We start from the raw sequence: 23,246 nt of genomic DNA, 5'->3' as shown, positions 1-23,246 counted from the left end.
TATCAGGTTGGGATCGTTTATCAAGATCCATGTAGAATAGGTGAAATTACATGTATAAAGGGGGAAAGCTGGGAAGTGGAGGTGATAGGTCAGAGGGTGTGAGTGTTGGAGAGACAGGTGAGGGAGAAACCATTAGAAAAGTCAGAGACATAGAAAAATATGGAGAGGGGTAGGTAAAGAGGAGAAGGAACAGTGGAAGAAGTGGGCTGCTACATCCTGGATTGTGCCAACCTTGGTGAGTGTTAGACCTGCACCAGGCATTGGATGATACTCCTGACTTGGGACTTCTAGAGAGGTTCTCTGGAGTTGCATGCCACAATCCAACCAACTATTATTGTCATTCACGTATCTGAGCTTCTGGTCAATGGTGATTTCCCCAGGATGTTGTGGAAGGACTCAAAAACAATACTGCCGTTGAACGCTATGGGGTGGATGCTGAGACTGTTTTTGGAGATCATCATTGCTGGCAACTTTGCCAGAATCAGAATTTATTTTCATGAACCTGTGTCACAAAATTTCTTATTATTGCAGCAGCAGAATTGTGCATTACAGGTGCAAAAGTTGCATTTCTGTAAATACATGATTTACAAAAAAAAAATTAGTGCAAAAGAAGAGGAAAAAGTGAGGTCATGTCTGTGGTTCATTGTCTGTTCAGAAATCTGATGGTGGAGGGGAAGAAGCTGGTTTTGTACCATTGGGAGTTCATCTTCAGGTTCCTGTTCCTCCTTCCCGATGGTAGTAGTGAGAAGAGGATATTGCCTGAGTGGTGGGGGTCCTTGAGGATAGTGGCTGCTTTCTTGAGACACCGCCTCTTGTAGACATCCTTGAGGGAGTGAAGACTAATGCCCATGATACATTGGCCGAGTTCACAACTCTGTAGCCTTTTCCTGTCCTGTGCATTGGCACGTTCATTCCAAACAGTGGTGCAACCAGTCAGGATACTCTCCATGGTAAACCAAATCTCTTCAAACTCCTAACGAAGTACAGCTGCTAATGAGCCTTCTTCATGATTGCATTGACATGATAGATCTTCAGAGATGTTGACACCCAGGAATTTGAAGCTCTTCACCCTTTTCACTGCTAACCCCTTGATGAGGACTGGTTTGCGTTCTCTTGGTTTCTCCTTCCTGAAGTCCAAAATCATTTCCTTAGTTTTGCTAACGTTGACTGCAACATTGTTGTTGTGACACCAGTCATCTAGTTTAATTTAATTTAGACATACAGCACAGCCATTTCGGCCCGATGAGTCCGTGCCTCCCAATTTGCACCCCATTAATCTGCACCCCAGTACACTTTTGAAAGCGGGGATCCTGGAGAAAACCCACGCAGACACAGAGCATACTGACAGCGCGTGATTCGAACCCAGGTCTGGTGCTGATCGCTGGTGTTGTAAAGGTGTTGCGCTAACTGCTACACCAACCGTGCCGCCCAGGCAGCCAGGTGGTTTACGCAAAAAAACGGAGTTTGCTGGTCTGGAATATGTTTCGTAGCCACTTACCTGAGAAGACTAAATCTAGACTACATAATACTTTTATGGCGGTTATCCAGGGTGGTTTGACATCTATTTTGCAGCCTCTCGATGTCTGCTTGAACAAGCCATTCAAAGACCATGTGTATAAGGAATGGAATACATGGATGTCGAGTGCAGAAAAGTTGTTTACAAAAGGCGGGGCAATGGATGCTGCATCACTTAAAATGCCGTGTAACTTCGTGCTCAAGGCCTGGGACAAAGTTAAAGTAGAGATTGTGATAAAATCATTTAAAAAGTGCAGTATCTCTTGTGCAATTGATGGCATGGAAGATGATTTATTGTGGGACACTGACAACAAAGCTGAAACTGCCTAATCAGATACGGACTGGGATTCATATGATGACTGTTCAAACAGTAAGAGTATCGATGTGCTTGCTGCCATCTTTCCTTCAGACGAGGATAGCGAGAGGGATTTTGAAGGGTGCTAATTGTGTTGTTTTCAATAAAAATCTCAATGAAAATCTGTTGCATTTGGGTTTTATTTTTGGTTTTTCAAGGGTTAACTTATACACCGAATCAGTTTTTCAAGGGTCGACTTGTACGCTGGATCAGCACGGATTAGATTTTGAGCTGAATTTAAGATCTCAAAAGTATATCCAGTATAAGTTGACCCCCATGTTTTAAGAGTTTTTTATGGGGTTTCACAACTTGACTTATACGCCAAAATATATGGTAGTTCTGGTCGCCTCATTGCAGGAAGGATGTAGGTGCTTTGGAGAGGGTGCAGAGATTTGCCAGGATGTTGCCTGGGTTGGAGAACATGTCATATGAAGCAAAGTTGACATAAGCTTTTCTCTTTGGAATGACAAAGGATGAGAGCCTTAGGATGGACAGCCAGCACCTTTTTGTTTGGGTGGCAATAGCAAATATCAGAGAACATCTGTTTATGGTGAATGGAGGAAAATTTGGGGGAAGAAGTCAGAGATTTTTTTTGCACACAGTGGTGGGTGCCTGGAATGCATTACTGGGAGTGGTGGTGAAAGCTGGTACAATAGGGACATTCAAAAGACCCTTGGATAGGCACATGGATGTAAGAAAAATGGAGTATTATAGGTATGAGGTAGGGAAGGGGTAGCTTGTTGTGCAATAGGTTTATATAGGCCAGCACAACAACATGGGCTGAAGGATCTATACTGTGCTGTAATGTTCTCTGTTACCCAGACTCTTTAATGCTGCCCTTCCACCCTCTCAGCTTGCCTCTGGTAGTGGCGATGGGGAAATTCAGATTAGTCCATCTTTGGACAGCTTCCAATGTTGCCTGTCATTATTATGGGGAGCTGTTGGATAAACTTTAATTGTTTACCCTGGAGTGTCTGGGTTCCATAAAGTTGTGAAAGGCAGTGGAGAAGGACTATAGTCAGGATGAAAATGTCAAATAAATAAGAGCATAGCTTGATAGTGAGAGGAGGAAAAAATTAAAGAAGAATTTAAGGCAGGTTTTTAACATACATGCCCTTAACAAGTTGCCTATGGTAGTGATAGAAGTGGATTTGATGGCAACCCTTCAGAAAATAGAGAGATATAAACACGTGCAGACAGAGGTGCAATTGAAATTGGCATTGTGGATGGCACAGAGATTATGTTTCTCTGTTGCACTGCCAGTGTCCCTGTGCTACACTGCCCGGTGTCCCTGGCACCACCGCCCAGTGTTCTAAACCTCATTCAACTGCTGATCCTCAGTATCTGAGATATGGATGTGTTTAAGTTGTGCAATCATTCTGTGTGCTTTCCATTTGTCTGGTGGTGTGAGGTGCACCATGGTCAAATATGTCCTTGAGCACTAGGGGCTTGAGGAAGGGGTCAGGCCCAAAATGTCAGTTATATATCTTTACCTCCTATGGTCGCTGCGAGACCTGCTGAATTCCTTCAGCATTTTCTGAAGTCTCCTCACTCAATGCCTTCTGCCCCCAAGCCTCGTCTGCTGTAATCTCAAAGTGGTGTTCAGTATGGAGGAACACTGATCCATCAGCTTGAAGGAGTTCTGCAACCCATGTTACACGTGGCCATGAAATTTCTTGCATGTTTTAGTAAATGTACATTTCTCATCATTTTTTATGCTGTGTGGTTTATTTGATAAATGACACAGATCAGGTTCAACAGCCTAACCTGTGAGCTATATCCAAATCCCAAGAACCCAACTGCTTTCATATCCATTCTATCTCTCTCCTTTGGCTGATCTCTAAGTCAATCACTGTCCCCATTATCTCTTAGCCCTGACTAGAATTAATCTGTTCTCAATCCTGGTTCTAAATTGTGTCACTTCTTTAACTGTCAATTATCAGTGGCTTAGGTCCTTGTATTAAATCCCACTGTAATCTCACAAAAAGTGGGTTCAGTTTTTCCATTTGTATATCTTCACATTGGGCAATATCCCAGTCAACAGAAAATGCTGGGATACTCAATATATCTGCAGAGAAAAGAGGAAGAATTAACATCACAAATCAAAGGCCCTTTGGTCTCTCTGTCCAGATGCTGTCTGACCTTTTCAGGATTCTCAGCACTTTCTATTTTAATTTTGGCTTTGCAACATCTGCATTTTTTTTTGTCATTCACTGTTCAAGTGAATCAGGAGCCACTGAGGTTAGGTGAGACACAATCCAGAGGACATGGGTTGAGGGTAAAAGGGGAAAGGTTTAGGGGGAACTGAGGTGGTGAATGCGGGCTTATTTCTAATATTTAAGAAGAATTTGGACAGGTACATGGGTGGGAGGGTTATGGAGGGCTATGGACTGGCTGCAGGTCAGTGGGATTAGGCAGAAAATAATTTAGCACAGACTAGAGGGCAGAAGGGCCCGATTTCTTGGCAGTTATGTTCTCTGTTGCTGTCCTGTGATGTGGACCCCAGATGTGCATGGAACTCCTGCTGTGACACTGACCTCAGTAAAAAATTGTTTGGGTTCACCTCGGCATCGGACATGTTTTTATTTTACACATCTTCCCAAAACCAAGATTTTTCATTACTTTTTCATGCCCTCGAGATTCTGGTTTCATGTTTTGAATAGAAGCATAGAACACTATAGCCCATCACTTTGGCCCATCTAGTTCTTGCCAAACTATTACCTTGAAGAGAGCTCAGGCCCAAAATGTCGATAATATATCTTTACCTTCTATGAGTGCTGTGAGACCTGTTGTGTTCCTACAGCATTTCTGCAATTTTATTACAATCAAAGTGTCTGCAGACTTTTGTTTCATTTCTTCCTCATCCCATTGACCTGCACTTGGACCATACCCCTCCCATCCATGTATCTATCCAAATTTTTCTTTAATTTCAAAATTGAGCCCACATTCACAACTTTAGCTGTAGCTCATTACACTCTCTGCGCAAGTTCCCCAATATTCCCTTTAAACATTTCCTCTTTCACCCTTAACCCACCTCCTCTAGTTCTTGATTCACCCCTCAGTGAAAAAAACCTGCTTGTAATTACTTTATCTATACCCCTCATAATATTGTATACCTCCATCAAATCTGCCCATTTTAACAAAGGACATCACTGCAAGATGAGCAGTTTCTCATATGATTGTTTCGCTGACCAGGTGTGGGTTCATGCGATCTTGTGGCAGTGGTCCCATCATAATGCACCTATTTAATGATATAAGCTGATGTCCAGTTTAATTTCAGCTAACAGTTTCGTATCTCCTTGTTCGGTGACTGCTGTGACATTCTCCTATTAGGTAAACCACCATTGCTCTCATCACACACTAGCCCCTTTCACACTGGTACCTTGTCATAGTAACAGTTAATATACTGGTTAAGGGTCCAGTGTAATAACTCTTAATTGGCTCGCAGACATCAAATCACGCCGGGGATGGACTGCCTAGATAGGTTGTATGATCCCTAGGGTCATCTGACACCTGTGTGCCAATTAGCCCAGTGTGAAAGATACATGGACTATCCAGGGTCAAAGTAGTGATGCATTGATGACATTTTTGCGTGTGCAGGAACAAGAAGGAAACAAAAGATTAAAAAGGTATAAACTTTGCTGACCTTTATAAAGGTTTATAAAGGACTGTGGTTAAGTCATAGAGAGAGAGAGAGAGAGAGAGAGAGAGAGAGAGAGAAAAGCCAGACCTGCCCTCCCAGAATTCCATGCAGCAGAGAAGCCTCTCCATGAGTGCTGCGTGCATGCAGCCCTTTCTCTGCCGCATGGAACTCTAGGAGGGAAGGTCCGCCATCGCTCTTTCCCACAGTTTTCATAAATCATGTGCTATTACCACTACCACCTTCTCTTGGTCCTTTATAAATTTATAAAGGTTTATATGGGTCGGCACAACGATAGAGGCTGAAGGACTCATACTGTGCTGTACATAAAGCTTAATTATGTTATAATTAGGCATGATTAATTATGTTCAAATATAAGATCATAATACATTGATCAGGATTTATGGCAGGTCCACTCAGATGTCACCATTGGAGGATAAACTCCCCTATCCTCAGGGATGCCTTGTGATGAGTGTGAAAGGACGCAGAGAACTGGTTAACAGTGGTCCAGTGTGAACGGCAAAATGAATTTCTTTAACTGGTTCACTGAACGGCCAATTTACTGGTTAGCCAGTGTGAAAAGGGCTACTGTGAAATCCTAGTGCCATAATGAACTGAATACTCTCAGCTGGAAGAAGCAATTTAGAAATGAAATGAGTGCTTGTATTTAAAAAAGATAAAATGATGAGTTAAAATTGAAGGACCACAATGAAAAGGAGGTGAGGGATAAGAGACATTACAGAGAGAAGGAAAGGAACAAGGCGCAGCAGGAAATCGAAGCAAAACAAACTGGAAGAGAAACAAACATAAGCAAGTAGGAATAGGAAAGAGCAACAGATGAAGGGAAGATAGTCCAGAAAGCAAAATAAGAGATAAATAAGAAGGCTAGAGAAGAAAGGGGAATGGGGGACAAAATAAATAATGACCATGAGAAAAGGAGAGAAACGAATTGAGGAAACAATTCATGGAAAATATCATAACTTGAGAGCAAAATGAGGGAGAATGATAGGCAAAATGACCTGAGAAGGATAGAGCTGGGCAGAAGGGAGGCAACTGAAACAATGCAGATGGGCCCTTCCCTACTCCCCTTTGGCCAGTTATTGAATAGTGTAAGCTTACTTACTGATAGAATGTAAGTATATGTTTTTGGAGGGGTGTTCTACGCTGCAGACACAGTCTATTCCACGAGGGGTACAAGCAGGCTTAATTCACTGAAGTTGAGTGAGACATGAGTTAAGGGTGAAAGGTGTAATGTTTAAAGGGAACATTCAGGGGAGCTTCTTTGTGCAGAGAATGTGGAATGAGCTTGTAGCTGAAGCGATAGCTACTGCTCAATATTGACATTTAAGAAAAATTTGATGGGTACGTGGTTGGGAGGGGTTTGGAGGGCTATGGACTGGGTGCAGGTCGATGGGGCTAAGCAGAATAGTAGTCCAGCATGGACTAGATGAGCTGAAGGGGCAGTTTTAGTGCTGATGTGTTCACCACCTAGCACATTCTCTGTTCTCGCTGCTACCATCAGGAGAGAGGTTTAGGTGCCACAAGACTCGCATCACCAGGTTCAGGAACAGCTGCTCCCCCTTCATTATCAGACCCCTCAACTACAAACTCAATCAGGGACTCATTTAGGAACTCTTACTTGTGCACTTTATTGATTTTCTTTTTTATTCTGTCTGTATTGCAGTTTGTTTACATTGGTTATATGTTTACAGTTTTGTTTGTTTACATGGTTACGCTGTGTACAGTTTATTTTTTGCACTACCACTTAGTGGTAATTCTGCCTGACCCGCAGGAAAAAGAATCTCAGGGTTGTATGTGATGTCATGTATGTTTTCTGACAACAAATCTGAAATCTGAGGTATAGCTGCAGGATAAAGGTTCCTGTTTGTTCATTTTCTCCATCGGAATAGTCCAGTTAGAGAACTGGACAAGGAAGAATTTGCTTGAAATAAAACCCTCACATTTAAGTCCATTTGATTCAAAACCATTTCTAAGTGGAACCAAATATTCCTAGAATGTACTTATTTTCAATTCCAACTTGCCCGAAACATCAGATGAATAATCTTGGTCTAGAGGGCATTTCATAGGGAATGCTGCGCTGTTGGATGCGCCCTGCCTCCCTCTCTCTTTTGATCTTTTATATTAATTTAGAGATATAGCACAGTAACAAGCCTTTCTAGCCCATGAGCCGGTGCCACCCAAATGCATGCATTGGTGGTCATTGACTGTCATGCTTCCTGCAGCAAAGTTGAGCATGTTTAGGGAGAAAGAAGAGACTTCCATTTAAAGGTTGGAGGTACATTCCTGAACACTAACTCCCAAAGCAGCTCTGCCTTCCCTGTTTTAAGACTTGATTCAGGTGGTGAACATGGCTGAATGTAACTCTGGTTCCTCGTTTTTAGATCCGGATTACATCAGCCTGGAAGAGCTGATGAAGGTTGAAGGATTACTCTCCCACTTGACCCGCGAGTCCAAGCAGGCTGCCGCCACTGCCCTGGTGAGTACCACAGAAGCACATCACATCTTGTTTATTGTTTCTATTACTGTTTTGGGGTCATGACATCCAGGAATACATGCTTCTTGATTGAATCTGCTTCTGATGAAGCATTTTCTCCCTTCCTGAACACAGATTTCAGTTTTATGCATGGAGAAATTCAGAAGCAAAAGTAAGTTGCTGAATAACACCGTCAGACTGTATCCAACATTGTAGTGATGCATACCGCCGGGCTGTGTCCAGTGTTGTAGTGATCAACGCTGTCAGGCTCTATCCAACGTTGTAGTGATCCACACCATCGGGCTCTGTCCAACATTGTAGTGATCCACACCATCGGGCTGAGTCCAGTGTTGTAGTGATCCACGCCGTCGAGCTGTATCCAGTGTTGTAGTGATCCACACCGTCGGGCTCTATCCAACGTTGTAGTGATCCACACCGTCGGGCTCTGTCCAAAGTTGTAGTCATCCACATCATCGGGCTGAGTCCAGTGTTGTAGTGATCCATGCCGTCGGGCTGTATCCAGTGTTGTAGTGATCCACGGCGTCGGGTTCTATCCAGTGTTGTAGAGATCCACGCCGTCGGGCTGTATCCAGTGTTGTAGTGATCCACGCCGTTGGGCTGCATCCAGTGTTGTAGTGATCCACACCATCGGGCTGTATCCTGTATCTAGTATTGTAAACTCTCGACAGGCATCTTCTACAAATCCACCAATTCCTATAGCTACGTCTACTACACCCCTTCACACCCTGTCCCCTGTAAGGAATCTATTCCATTCTCTGAATTCCTCGTCTCCATGCATCTGCACCCAGGATAAGGACTTCCATGCCAGATCATCAGAGATGTCCTCCTTCTTCAAACAACGTGGCTTTCCCTCTACCACCATCAACTCGGCACTCACCCACATATCCTCCATTATCCGCACATCTGCCCTGGCCCACCCTCCCCATGCGCAACAAAGACAGGATTCCTCGTCCTCACCCACCACGCCACCAGGCTCTGCATCCAACACATCTATCATTTCCACCACCTACTATGTGATTCCACCACTAGATACATATTCCTCTCTCTTTGTCTTCTGCAGAGACTGCTCCCTCCGTGAATCCCATGTCCACTTCTCCCTCCTATCCCCTTGTACCTACCCCTGTGAACACAGGAGATGTTCCACTTGCATCCACACCTCCTCCCTCACCACTATTTAGGACCCAAAATATTCCTTCCAAGTGAAGCAACATTTCATTTGTGAATGTGCAGGAGTCATCTATTACATCCGGTTCTCCCGTTCTGATCTCCTCTACGTCAGAGAGGCTGGACGCAGTCCGGGAGATCACTTTGTTGAGCACCTTGGCTCTGTCCACCACAATAGCATGGATCTCCCAGAGGCCACCCATTTCAATTCCCCATCCCATTTCCCTTGCTGATATGTCTGTCCATGGTCTCATGGAGTGCCAGACTGAGACCACCTGCAAATTGGAGGAACAACCCTTCATCTTCCGACTGGGCACCCTCCAACCAATGGCATTAATATCGACTTAACAAGCTTTCATTAAAACCCACCTTCCACCTCACTTGTTCCCCTGTTGCCTTCCCCCAGCTCTCTCTCCCTTCCCTGTCTCCTTTCACGCAAGCATGATAAATTCTTACATCATCCTTGATCATATCCTATTACCACCTTTTGTTGGTCTGGATTCCTCCCCCAGCCGGCATTGTCTGAATTCGGAGATTTCTTGCTTCTGGCTCATTCTGCTTATTCCTTGAAGAAGGGCTTAGGCCCAAAATGTTGATATATATCTTTGCTTTTTATGGACGCTGCGAGACTGGCCAAGTTCCTCCAACATTTCAGTGTGTTTTTACTCAGGTTGCACGCAGTCAGGCTGTATCCAGAATGTTGTTGTGTTCCACATAGTCAGACAGTGTTAGTATATTAATAAAAAATTTAAAAATCTGCAGATATTGAAAATTTAAAATAGAAACAAAACTCTCAGCAGGTCAGGGCCACCTCTCTGTGAGGAGAAAGCGAGTTAATGCTTCAGGCCAAAGAACCTTCATCTGACTGGGAAAGAGGCAGAAGGAAGTTGTTGAGCTACAGAGTAAAACTGGAGTGACCATTGGGATAAAGTAACTGTGAACAAGGTTATATGGTCACAGTGAATGGAAGCAGTGAGGGACTGAGATTTTAGACAAAAGAATATAGGAGTTGCAAAATATTGAGCAGGTAGATGTGCCTGGCAGGTCACACAGGGCAAGTTCTCTATTCCAAGAGGGAAAAAGAATATTATATTGAGCTGACACCTCAGATGGATGGCTCATTCATTCACCACACCTCTGCACTCATTCCCTCTCTTACCTGATGAACAATTTGGAGTTCTTTTGGTTAAAATATTTGGGGCAGATCAGCAAATTGCATTGTTCATAATGGGTCACAATCGTGTGAGGAATATCACACACTGTATCATCATATCCGTTGCACAGGTGTGCTTGGTTATGAGAAGTGACCATGGCCAAACTGAGCCCAACTCCTGGTAAAATCTTCTCCATACTGATCCTAACGATCCTGCCAAATGTTTGCTGGAAAGCATGTTTATTCTATTGAGCAGTATCGCTAAGCCAATCATCCTTACCTGAACCAACCACAGAGCTTGCTACTGGTACTGAGCTAATCCAGAATGTGGTGCAGGAAAATGCACCTGATCTAACCTCAACCTGGCTAAATGCCTCGGTCCCTGTCAGGATTGGGTCAGTCAGACAGGCTCCAACCTACAAGAACAGAACTCTAAAAGCAGTTGTGGGCCCATTAGATTTTCATGCCCTCTCCGACCTTTCAAGAAAATGGTGGTTGATCTGTTACATCCAGTATATATTTTATTATATGTCACTCTTCATGTTCTCTGCTTTCAGTCAGTAAAGCAATTTCAATCATCAATCCAAGCCAGTATATTACTCCAATCGCTGCACCCAAGTTTTGTTTAATAACATTTTATGTGATCCCTAAACAGATATTTCAGCTATTCCCCAAATATCATATCCACTGATTGCTCCCTTATTTATTTCACTTCATACAACCTGAAAACATTCATCAAATATGATTCACCTTTCATAAATCTACATGGACTCCCAGTCCTGTTATCATCTATTCTTTCAATAATAGATTGCCCATTCCCCATTGTCATTGTTCCAACTAGCCTCCAGTTCCTGGGTTTACCTCGCTGTCCTTTCTCAAATGGTGGAGGGTGCCCGCTGCCATCCCCGTCACAGCGACCTGCTGCCTGTCCCTGTCACCCTGTTGCCTGTCCCCATTGTGGAGACCCGCTGCCCGTCCCCATCAGGGTAACCACTGCCTTGTTCCCGTCCCGGTACCCACTGTTACTTTTTATATCAGTCTCTGCCCCTTCCAGTGTTTGATACAAATCTTGCTGCTGGTTTTCTTTTCTGCTGGTCCAAGCTCCTCTCTCCCTTGGCAGCATGATGCATGAAACTGCAGCCTTTGAACAACGCAGAGATGAGTCACCTTCCCCTAATTTGACTGTTGATGATCATGCAGTTCAAACAAACTAGCACAATCTGCTCTGTTCCCAATCTGAATGAATGCTGGCATGATGAATAATTGACAACACAAACACTCAAGTGGTTCCCTGATCTCTCAGTGGGACCGAGTCAGCAGCTCTTAGCTCCACTGCAGCCTCTTCACCTAATTTCATGACGTGAAAATGTTTCGGCTCAAGTTAACGCTTCAGTGCAAGAGAATTGATTGCATCAAATTGATAGTCAGTGTTAACTGGCAATGTTTGATACATTCCCAGTAAAGGAATATGATACTATATTAGTGTGTAATAAATGATCATATATGATACAAGTATTATATATATATATATATATATATATATCAAATATCACTTTTTTTAACTTTAGTTTCAATAAAAGGTCTCAACCCAAAACATTGAGAGGCATCCATGAATAGGATAGGATTACCAGGATATGGACGAAATGCAGACAGGTGGGGCGAGTCTGGGTGGTACATTTTGGTCGGTGGAGGCAAATTGGGCTGAAGGGCCTGTTTCCAGACTGTATGACTCTCTTGACTCTAAGAATATAGATCACAAACCTCCAGGTGCTGGAAATCTAAAATAAAAGTGCCATCCTTTGAGTGAGTGGGGTTTTCAAACTTGTTGTAGATCCCTATTAAATCTATTTCTTTTTTGCTTCTGCTGGTGAGAACAGTCAGAGATGCAGCACCGAAGCAGACCTTTCTACTTTCATCCCATTTTACTCACTCCACATGCCCATTATCTCCCCCCACCCCAACCAGATTCTCCTTGTCACCCACACTAGGAACAACTTGGAGCCAGCAGTTAACTGACCAACCCGCATGCCTTTGGGATTGTGGTGAATGTCTGCCAAGCTGCCTGTCTCCACCCTCTCTGGCGAACCTTGCTGTACTAACATTGGCTGTGCATTATCTCTACTGTTAAGGACACTCCCCTTGGGTATAACTGTGTATGCACCTATTGTCTTTCATTATTGTACCATGAGTTTCTGCTAATAAAAGCCATGATTATTGTTTGACCACATCGACTTTGTCTACTTCATCAACCGGCACCTCAATTTTATTAGCAGAAATGGATGCAGCCCTCAAGCCAGAGCGGCTGATAATCGACAAGTCTGCCCCGAGGGCCAGAGAAAATTTCAGCCACTGGATTGCTTTGTTTCGATTACTATCTGGCTCAAAACAATGTGGTCGATGAGGCGATACAGTGGGGCCACCTGAACTCTCTGCTGGGCGAGGTCCCTTTCGCCGTAACGCAAGGAGCTACCACTCTGGCAATAGCCTGGGAACGTCTGACTGTTTACTATGCAGTGCCACGGAATGTGGTGTTTGCTCGACACCAGTTGCTAGATGCCAGAAACCCGGGGAATGTGATGCTGCCTATGCACTGGCCCTCGATTCACTGGCAAACGAATGTGATGTCAGGGCAGTCAATGTGCAACAACACCACAATGCCTTGAAGCTGGATGCTTTTGTCAACAGGATTGACTCCAGTTACATCCGACAGAGGCTGCTGGAGACAGAGCCCTTAACCTACGACTGGGCAGTCACTCTAGCCAAAACACTGAGAAGTGCCATGCAGTCCAGTGAAATGCTAGAAACCAAAAAGGAAACATCCAGGAGTGCTGGAACCCCGAAGGAAAGAAAATGGCGAACTCCTGAAAAATGCTACTCCTGTGATAAGAGCTGGCACTCCAGACAGAAGTGCCCGGCTTGATTTTCTACCTGCAGCTATTGTGGGAAACTCGGCCTCTTTGCTAAAGCGTGTAAGGCGAAAAGTACTCCCACTGATAAGAAGAAGAAGAGAAGCACCAAGAAAATGCATCCTGGAGCTGCAGGAATGGAAGACAATTGTGAAAAGGGGGAATCTTCAGACGAGCAGGCTGAATCGACCAAGTGACAGCGAGGTGAGATCCCCTGTGATAGCTCAATTGATTCCAAAGCTTTGGGGATGTTACGGACTGGAACGGTCGACTATGAAGGGGGAGGTGAATGGTGAGACTCTTGATTGTCTCATAGACTTGGAGAGTACTGACAGCTACATCCATTAGAGAGTTGCCAGAGCCTTAAGTTTGTGGAGATATCCAGCGAACCGAAAGATATCGATGGCTTGTAGTGAACTTACAAAAACTGTATGGGACAAGTGTAAAGTAACTTTAAATTTGCAGGGACATTGCCTGGCTGATGTGAGGCTCTTTATTTTGCCGGAGCTCTGCACCCCTGTGGCACTGGGGTTAGATATTCAATCTCAGATGAACAGTATAGTGTTAAATCTCGGTGGGCCACTACCCACACTTACATCCCCCATGCTAGTTACTGCGGACTGTCTGCATTAAAGATCAAAGCTCCTTCCCTTTTCAGTGATTTATCCCCTAATGTCAGCCGATTGCCACTAAGAGCCGTTCTTACAGCAAAGAGGATCGTGAGTTTATCAAGAGTGAGACCTAGAGACTGCTTAAAGAGGGAGTAATTGAACCTAGTAAGAGTCCGTGGCGGGCCCAAGTGGTAGTCGTGAAAAATCACACTAAGAGACGACTGGCTATTGACTACAGCCAATCAACCGTTACACAAACCTGGATGCCTACCCCCTGCCACGCATCAATGAAATGATTAATCAGATAGCGCAATACAAAGTGTACTCCACTATCGACCTCAAAGCAGCTTATCATCAAATCCCCATTAAGAAAAGGGAACGACCCTATACGGCTTTTGAGGCTGATGGAGGGTTATACCAGTTTAAAAGGGTACCTTTTGGGGTCACTAATGGTGTGTCCGTGTTTCAGAGGGAAATGGATAAGATTGTTAGGACGTATGAGTTACAAGGTATGTTTCCCTATCTGGATAACGTCATTATCTGTGGGAAAACACAGGCTGAGCACGACAACAACTTAAAGAAATTTTTAGCAACAGCTAGAGAACTCAACCTTACATTTAACGAGGGCAAATGTGTGTTCAATGTGACAGAGCTACCCATTTTGGGCTACATTGTCTGCAAGGGCAAAATCCACCCCAACCCGGAAAGAATGCCCCCCCCCCTCCAAACTCAGCAAAAGCCTTAAAAGGAGTATGGAATTCTTTTCCTACTACTGCAAATGGGTTCGGGACTATGCCACGAAGGCACGCCCTCTGTTTGACACTAAATCTTTTCCTTTCTCTCCAATGGCCTTGAAGGCTTTCGAGAGAATTAAAGCTGATATTGCCAAAGCTGCACTCTCGTCCATTGACGAGGATGTCCCATTCCAAGTGGAAACTGATGCCTCAGATTGTGCCTTGGCAGGAACCCTTAATCAAAAGGGCAGACCTGTGGCATTCTTCTCCCTCACGTTATGCGGACCTGAACTTAACATCCTGCCATTGAAAAAGAAGCCCAGGCTATTATTGAAGCTGTTCACTACTGGAGACACTTCCTAGCCGGCAGAAAATTTACTCTTGTCACTGATCAGAAATCTGTAGCCCACATGTTCAGTACTAAACACAAAAGTAAAATCAAGAACGATAAGATGGCACGCTGGCGAATAGAACTCTCAACTTATAATTATGAGATCCAGTACAGACTGGGCAGGTTAAATAATCCCTCTGACGCATTGTCACGATCTGCTGCTGGTGCTCAGCTGGAGGGGCTAAAAGAGATCCATAGCAGACTGTGCCACCCAGGAATCACGAGATTCTTTCACTACATAAGGGCTAACAACCTTCCTTACTCTCTGGAAGAAGTCAGGAAACTGACTAAAAGCTATCCTGTTTGCGCAGAATGCAAACCGCAATACTTCAAAGCTCCAGAGGTCACTCTCATCAAGGCATCACCTTTTGAGAGGATTAGCTTAGATTTTAAAGAGCCGTTACCTTCCAACAACAAGAATGTATATTTCCTTACTGTAATTGACGAATATTCCAGGTTTCCCTTTGCGATACCCTGCCCTGACGTCTCGTCAGTGTCTGTCATTAAGTCACTTGACAGAATTTTCAGCATTTTGGTTTTCCCAATTACATTCATACTGATAGAGGCTCAGCATTCATGAGCGCTGAACTGCGGCGAGCCCTGCTACGAAAGGGGATTGCCAACAGTCGTACCACCAGCTACAACCCGCAGGGCAATGAGCAAGTTGAAAGAGCTAATGCTACAGTCTGGAAGACTGTTAATCTTGCTTTAAAAACACATGGTTACCCTGTTACCTGGTGGCAGGATGTGCTGCCTGAGGCACTACATTCTATTCGGTCTTTATTGTGTACTGCAACAAATCAAAAAACCTCAAGAATGTATGTTTGCATTTCCTAGGAAATCAGGAACTGTGATGGACTGGCAGCCAGTTTATCTGAGCCTGGAACCGTGCTGCTGAAGAGCCATGCTCGGGCACGTAAAACAGACCCCCTAGACCAACCAGTTCAGCTACTGCATACCAACCCCAACTACGCTCATGTTAAATTCCCAGACGGGGGTACTGACACTGTACCCCTAAGAGGTCTGGCCTCACCTGGTTCGCCCCTTCCTTGCATCCCTACTCAGAGTGAGCCTGAGAGGTTGGACTCTCCCCCCAACCCCCCCAGCCTGTGACCCCTAGTCAGCTTTCAGATGGCCATGCTGAGGCTCCACTGCCTCACGCTGGCAATTCTGGAGTGGGTCCAGAAGCCAGTCCTTCCCACACTACAGACCCAGGACCTGTACCAGTTCCCAAGGTTGCAAAGGAACTGTTTTGAGACGAAGCACCAGAATTTGTAAACAACCTGATAGGCTGACATATTCATAAAACATCTCATTATATTTTGATTGCTTGCTAGATACTGGCGTATTTTGGCTGTTAGAGTATCTCAAGACCAAACATGGTATCCATGTATCACTTGCTTCAGTCTTTCCTAGCAGCTGTCCTTTTAATTTTAACTCTTCTTCTGCCAGGGTGGGGGGGGTGGGGGGGGGGGGACTGTGGTGAATGTCTGCCAAGCTGCCTGTTTCCCCTCTGGCGAGCCTTGCTGTACTAACATTGGCTGTGCATATATATAACTGTATATGCACCTATTATCTTTCATTATTGTTCCATGAGTTTCTGCTAATAAAAGTCATGATTATTGTTTGACCACATCGTCTTTGTCTACTTCATCAACTGGCACTTCAGGGATATGGTTGGAAACCCACGCAAGTCACAGGGAGAATGTGAAATCTCCGTAAGGGGAGCATTGAAACCAGGTCCCAGGAGCTGTCACTCATCTGTGCCGCCATCCCTTTGTGATAGTCAGTGTGTGTTTTACTGAAATACCAAGGATGTCAAGTAAACTGTGCCAAGGAACAGGATTGGCACAATGCAATTTGCTACATACCCCAGTGTAGGTATGGGAAACTGATCTCTGTGCAGTGCTCAGCACATATGGCAAGGAAAGAATCCTTTTAACTTACAGATAAATAAGTTACAGGCCACTCCAGATGTGATTTTCCCCTCATTCAAGCAGCCTTGAAGTCTCAGTCCTCACTGTAAGTGTGGATGTGAGCAAGGTCTTGGGCAGTCCTGTCCCCAGGATCCAGAGTAATGTCGGTCTCCCTGAGGAAAAATGTGTTCCATGTAATTTCTGTAGTGGATCAAAAAGAGATTCCTCTGATCATGGGAGGGGAAACCTTCCAGATGACAAAGGCTCGAGGATGCAAATCCCAACGAGACGTTGCAGAAATCTACAGCAGTACTTTGGATAGATCTTGTTGTGTGGAAAGTGGGCGGTGACGTTAATATCCTCTACACGGGCTGCCCAGGGCAGTGTGGCCAAAACTCTTCCTGCAGAGCATCATGTTTCTCAGTGAAGGTGCATTAGAAAACCCGAGTTCGAGTGTGTTGTCCACAATCCCGACAGGTCATGCTGCTTCTGAGACACTAGAACTGGGGTCTTCACATATGGAGCAGCCACCCCAATGTTGACTTTCTTGTCTGTATTCCTTCGAAGCATGTTCAGCTCAGTACCACAATAGTGTACCCCGCCTGCAATATCAGCATCTCTAGTAAAGGTTTGTTGTCAGCAGTTTGAACAAATGTCCCGGCTGTTAACTGCTGGAGAAAGCACCCATGTTAGTTGGAACAGACTCTGTGAACTGTGCAGGTCTGAGTAGCCTGCAGTCAGATCTGAGATTAGGGAAGTTTCCACCAATGTGGGAAGTGTGCTTTTACACACTGTGATCTTCGGATTGCCACTTGAACACCCCAGGGCTCAGATTTACAGGGTGATGATGTGCAAACAGTGACATGATTAGGGAACCAGAGACTGGACTCTTGGGCAAACAATGAGCTGAGCAGGTCAGGCAGCATCCAGGGATAGAAATAGTCAGTTAATGTTAAGGGTTGGGACCCTTTATCATGACTATTCTTGATAAAGGGTCCTGACTGTAAACATTGTCTGACATTTCTACTCCCAGATACAGCCTGGCTCGTTGAGTTTCTCCAGCAGCTTATTGTACATTACATCATTAGGTATTTACACCAAAAAACCAAGAATAACACTCAAGTCAGAAATATCAAAATCAATAACTTGCACTGCTATTGTTTTACTGATGATGTCAGTGAAGTTTGAATCATTTGAAGAAATCATTAAAAGGATCATGGGCAGATTTAAAAATAGCATGGTCCACTGATCCATTTGGAACTCTCATATCACGAAGGACTCTGACCCCACTGATAGCCCAGAATTCTGCCCTCTCACATTGATATACCCTTACTCCACTGACGGCCTGAAACTCTGTATCCATACCCCATTGATCCCCAGTAACTGCGCATTCACACATTGATATATCCTTATAATTAGGGAACCAGAGACTGGACTCTTGGGCAAACAATGAGCTGAGCAGGTCAGGCAGCATCCAGGAGTAGAGCAGGTCAGTCAATGTTTTGGGTTGAGTCCATGCTGCTGGAACATTTCGAACAGTGGGAGGAAACTGGAGCCGCTAGGGAAGAACCATGCAGACACAGGGAGAATGTACAAACTCCTTACAGACCGTGTGGAATTCGAACCCCGGGTCCTGATCTCTGGCGCTGTAAAGGTGTTGCGCTAACTGCTATGCCAAGTGTGTCACCCAAAGACACAAGAATTAATCCTGACATCCAGTGCTGTCTGCCAGAGGCCTGTATTCAATCCTGGCCTCTGATGCTGCCTGTGTGGAATTCCTCCCACATCTCAGAGATAGGAGGAATCTGTAAATTATTCCCAAGTGTGGGCAATGACAATAGAAATTGAAGGGGATATGTGGGTGCAAACAAGTACCAAGAGACGAGGAGAGGACTGACAGGATTGCTCCCCTGGTGAGTAACCCGTGGGCTTCACACCATTACCACTGTGGGATAAGGTGCTGACTGGGATCCATGACTTTATTGGACTTTGTTAGTGCCAGTCTGAGTGAATACATTAAGATTCAAAATGATTAGGTAAGCCAGGAACATAAATTTGGCTGCACTTAGTGCAGCTGTGTGAGTGAATCTGGTGCCTGGGGGAGACCTGGACTGACATTTTGGGCCTTGATTGGTAACTGCTACCTTTTATGTTGTGCAAGGTGATTGGTGAGGGCTCAGATACCAAGATCGAGATTGATCAGAACTTGCAGATTTTTTTCTGGTGAAATTCTTCAAGAAGTGTTGAACTCCACTGTATTTGGAACAAAGCATCAGCGTGAGGACGGTTGGATTGGAGGATATGGGCCTTGGAAAGCACCAGGTCAATTTTGTAATCTCTCCCTCTCTGCTCTCTTGCAGCCAACCAGCGAGGATGACCTGTGCCCCATCTGTTACGCACATCCAGTCTCTGCCATTTTCAGACCATGTTCTCACAAATCTTGCAAGTAAGCCTAACCTGAGCTATACTGGAGAACAACTCCTGTACTGGCGTTGAAATGTTGACTTTCTTGTCTGTATTCCTTCGAAGCACGTTCAGCTCAGTACCACAATAGTGTACATTTCCTGTTAGCCTCCTCTCACCTCTCATAAAAGCACCAGTGCCATAGCTCACTAGGGATGGATCCAAAGATTCCACATTACACTCCTGAATCCCACACACTGCAGCAATCTCCCTCTGCTCGTATTGATAGTTTATGGTCCAACTACTCGCATCTCCACAGTGACATGGGGGGAAAATCCTGTTATTCTGTCCCTTCCCAAATTTCCTCTACTCATGCAATGCTGGAGAAACTCAGCAGGTCAAAATACTTTTGCTATATAAAGGACACTGCTTGACCTGCTGAGTTTCTCCAGTGTGATGTTTTTACTTCAACCACTTTTTCCTCTACTCATGCCCCCAGTTATCCCAGTCCTCCTCTCTGGAATTTACTGCTCCACAATTCCTTGATTCCCTTCCTAAAATCCAAACACTTGACCAAGCTTTGGGATACTGCCAAACATCACCTTGATGTTTCTGCCTGTCAACATTCCTGTGAAACACTTGGGGATATTTTGTTAAAAGTACTATATAAAGATGTGCAATTTGATTGTTTACCAGGTTTGATTTTTGGCTCCTATTATTAAATCATGATGTCAGAGACATGGTTAGCTGAATTTTAGTGGACAGTGATGTTATTCTCCTCTTTAATCAGCCTAATTCCAGACTATTCCGGTTTTTAATTTTTAGAGTTATAACACAGTAACAGGCCCTTTTGGCGCACGAGCCCACATCATCCAATTACACCACGTGAGGAAACCCATGACAACATGGAGTAGAACATAGAAACTCAATATAGACAGCACTAATTCAAACTCAGGTCACTGGAGCTGTAACAGCATTGCATTAACAGCTACACTAACCCTGCATGGGTCAGTCTGATCCCATGCCTTAGAATGTTTTCCAGTTCAATTTATGTAAATATAAAGCTTCTATCCAAGGTCGTGTTGTTTTGTAAACTGCATTTTTCCTGGAACTGACCTTCCAATACCTCCCTTCGTGTCCTGATTCATTTTGTTTGAAGATGCTACATTATGAGGTTGTGCTAACAGAAGACCAATAGAGGGTTTACAATGCATCTGACCATGTCCCAATGTAGGTGTCATGGAGAGAGACTGCAGCTTCTTCAAGCTTCTGATTTCACACTGATCATGAAGCACCCATTTGTAGATCTCCAATCTGCCTTCTTTCCTCAGCTTCTGTCCCTCGCCCTCCAACTGAGGGCAATTTCCAGCGGCCAATTCAACCCACTCTTCTTTGAGATGTGGGAGGAAACCAGTGCAAATCCCATTTAGTTAAAGGGGGAGAATGCAAACTCCACACAGATAACACCCAAGGTCTGAGCTACACGATTTTAAAAGCTACACTTTTTGTTGCCAAGACAATTCCAAATGTGGTTAAACAAGAATGTCCGCAGATGCTGGGGTCGAGGGCAATTCACAAATGTGCTGAAGAAACTCTCCCTTTTCCTCCGATCACTTTTACCGTCCCACCTGTATCCACCCATGACCTCTTATCTGTGCTCCTCCCCTTCCCCCACCTTTTTATTCAGGTGCCCGTCTGTTCTTGGTCATTCCTGACGAAGGGCCCTTGAATGCTGTGTGACCTGCATCCAAATGCCTTTTCAGCTGAGCCTTATTAGGTGATTAAAACGATAACCACTTTTCTGCCCCGTGTAGACAGCTGTGGTAAACTAAGTTGAAAATCAAACTATTGCAGATGCTAGAAATATGAAATTAAAAAAAGGTGCTGGAAATGCTCAGCAGGACCTCCAACATCTGCAGAGAGAGAAAAACAAAGTTAACGTTTTAGGTTTGCAGACTCTTTCCACCAATGCTTCCTGACCTGTGGTGAGTGTTTCCGTTTTTATCGTTGGTAAACCGGGCTCTTGTGTGTGTAATGGACCATATCTTCTCAGAGTTTGAGAAATAATGGATGTTGAGGAAGCACTGAAATGCTTTCTGGGAGCCAGTGTGAGTGTATGTTTAACTGTTCCCCTTGTCCTTCCAGGGCTTGCATCAACCAGCACCTGATGAACAATAAGGACTGTTTCTTCTGCAAGGCCACCATCACAGCTGTAGACGATTACTCAAAGCCATCCTCCTCCTAGTTGTCATTGACCTTCCGACATTGTAACTTCCCAGACTCCAGCTGACAGGGTAAAAGAGAAGGTACTCTTCAGGACATTAACAACCATGTAACATGCAGAGATTGAAGTGATCAATATCTGATGTTTACAAAAGAGAACGATCCTTGGTGCTTCATCAAGCAGTGATCTACTTGTTAAATTGCTATTTAATTTCAAATATTGATTGCTAGTGACTGAGGCTAACATGTTCTGAAGGGCAATTTACAGTTTGAAAAATGACTCTGACCCTAACTGACACACTAATCTTGTGTCTTGGCTTTGAATTTCACCTTGGGCCCTAAAGCCTACCTTTACACGTTCATGGGTTGCAGGACTGAGGTCAATTAGATCTTTTGGGATTCTCAATGTATCCTGTAGTTTCAACAAGAGTCCAGGAGGAGCTTGGAACAACCCACGAGAAGACAGCTGTGCATCTGCAGCAACTTCTGTGGGAATTGTTGCAAGCTGCCTGGATCGCTTTTGTTGGGAATATTTTGTCAACAAGAGAATTGGCAGATGCTCAAATTGTTAAAATCAACCCATGAAAAAAAAATGGTGGGAGTGCTTTCTTCTGATCCAAGAGGCCTTGCTAATGTCCTGAAGGCAAAGTTTTTCTAAAGAAACCTCCTTGGAAACGGAGTGTTTCTGCACTTTCCCGTATAGTTACCTGGTTTGGCATTTGCAGTCCCAATTAAACAATTGAAATGAATAACATTTTCCCTTCAACCTCATGTCTCTTGCGGTTGAGGTACTGGCGATGCAAGACTCACTCCAGTTCATCATGCTGAGCTCAGCAGACTGTTACTTCACCCATGCCTTAGTGCCAGCACTGGAGTTCCCCATCACCTCAACATAAGACCCAGCATCTGCCTATCTCTCTTGTCCTTTATTCCCATCTTCAGCTTCAAGTAGATGTTTCTCCAACAATTAAATTGGTACTAGCACAGTACAATAAACAAATCAGGATGGCATCTGTCCACACCTGGTTTAACACTGGAAAACAGGTCCCTCTCAGCTTTGTGTGTCCACAACTGACCTGATACTGGAGAAGACACAATTAGGACTCTGTCCATAGTTCGATGAACACTGAACCTTGTGATTCAAAATGTTGTGTCCATCTCCAGACTAATCAGTGCGACACGTGGACTCCCTGTGGTTGGGGACATAGAGTGTGTACGAAAAACCGCTGCTTCTGTTGAATTTGATAAGACTGTTCTTTTAAGCAAGTTATTTGCAGACATGAACAATAAAGTGAGTTACCCATCAGATTTGAAGTCCGTTTCATGAAATTCTCTCTGCATAGTCTTACCCTGGACTAGCGTCACCACTTCTAACTTGGTAGTTGCTAAATGCTACCAGAAACTGTCCTTGCAGCTGGAAACTGGGCCCAGAGTGTTAGTCGACATCACAAGCTGAAATTCAGGGGAGGCCAATCTCCAAACCCTGAGATTTCAAAGGGTAAATTTAGGTTATTTCTTCAACTGCATTAGTTTAAATGCTTTTAATATCGGAGCTTGTAGTGTTCGTGAATTGCCAAATATAAACTGTGACAAAAAAGTGGACATAATTTGCACTTTTCATTTAAAATATGCAAAGGGTATTTAGGGGAAAAAAAAAATTCTGCCACACTGACATCATAGAACAGCACAGGACAAGCCCTTCACCCCATGATATTGTGCT

General features: G+C 44.3%; 1 protein-coding gene across 2 annotated transcripts in view; it reads left to right on the top strand.

Annotated features, from left to right (window-relative positions):
* The window catches only part of LOC138763159 (E3 ubiquitin-protein ligase RNF123), a 377,998-nt gene extending 355,166 nt beyond the window's left edge, over window positions 1-22,832 (top strand). For both annotated transcript variants that reach the window (XM_069936874.1, XM_069936873.1), the window contains exons 37-39: window positions 7,913-8,007; window positions 19,261-19,346; window positions 21,449-22,832. In XM_069936874.1, coding sequence (XP_069792975.1) covers window positions 7,913-8,007; window positions 19,261-19,346; window positions 21,449-21,548 — 281 coding nt within the window. In that variant the 3' untranslated portion in view covers window positions 21,549-22,832. The remainder of the gene's footprint in view (window positions 1-7,912; window positions 8,008-19,260; window positions 19,347-21,448) is intronic.
* Window positions 22,833-23,246: the final 414 nt, after the last annotated feature.

Source organism: Narcine bancroftii, chromosome 5 (assembly GCF_036971445.1).
Source record: "Narcine bancroftii isolate sNarBan1 chromosome 5, sNarBan1.hap1, whole genome shotgun sequence".
Taxonomy (NCBI): domain Eukaryota; kingdom Metazoa; phylum Chordata; class Chondrichthyes; order Torpediniformes; family Narcinidae; genus Narcine; species Narcine bancroftii.
Note: the sequence above shows the minus strand (reverse complement) of the source record. Positions and strands in the feature narration are given on the sequence as shown.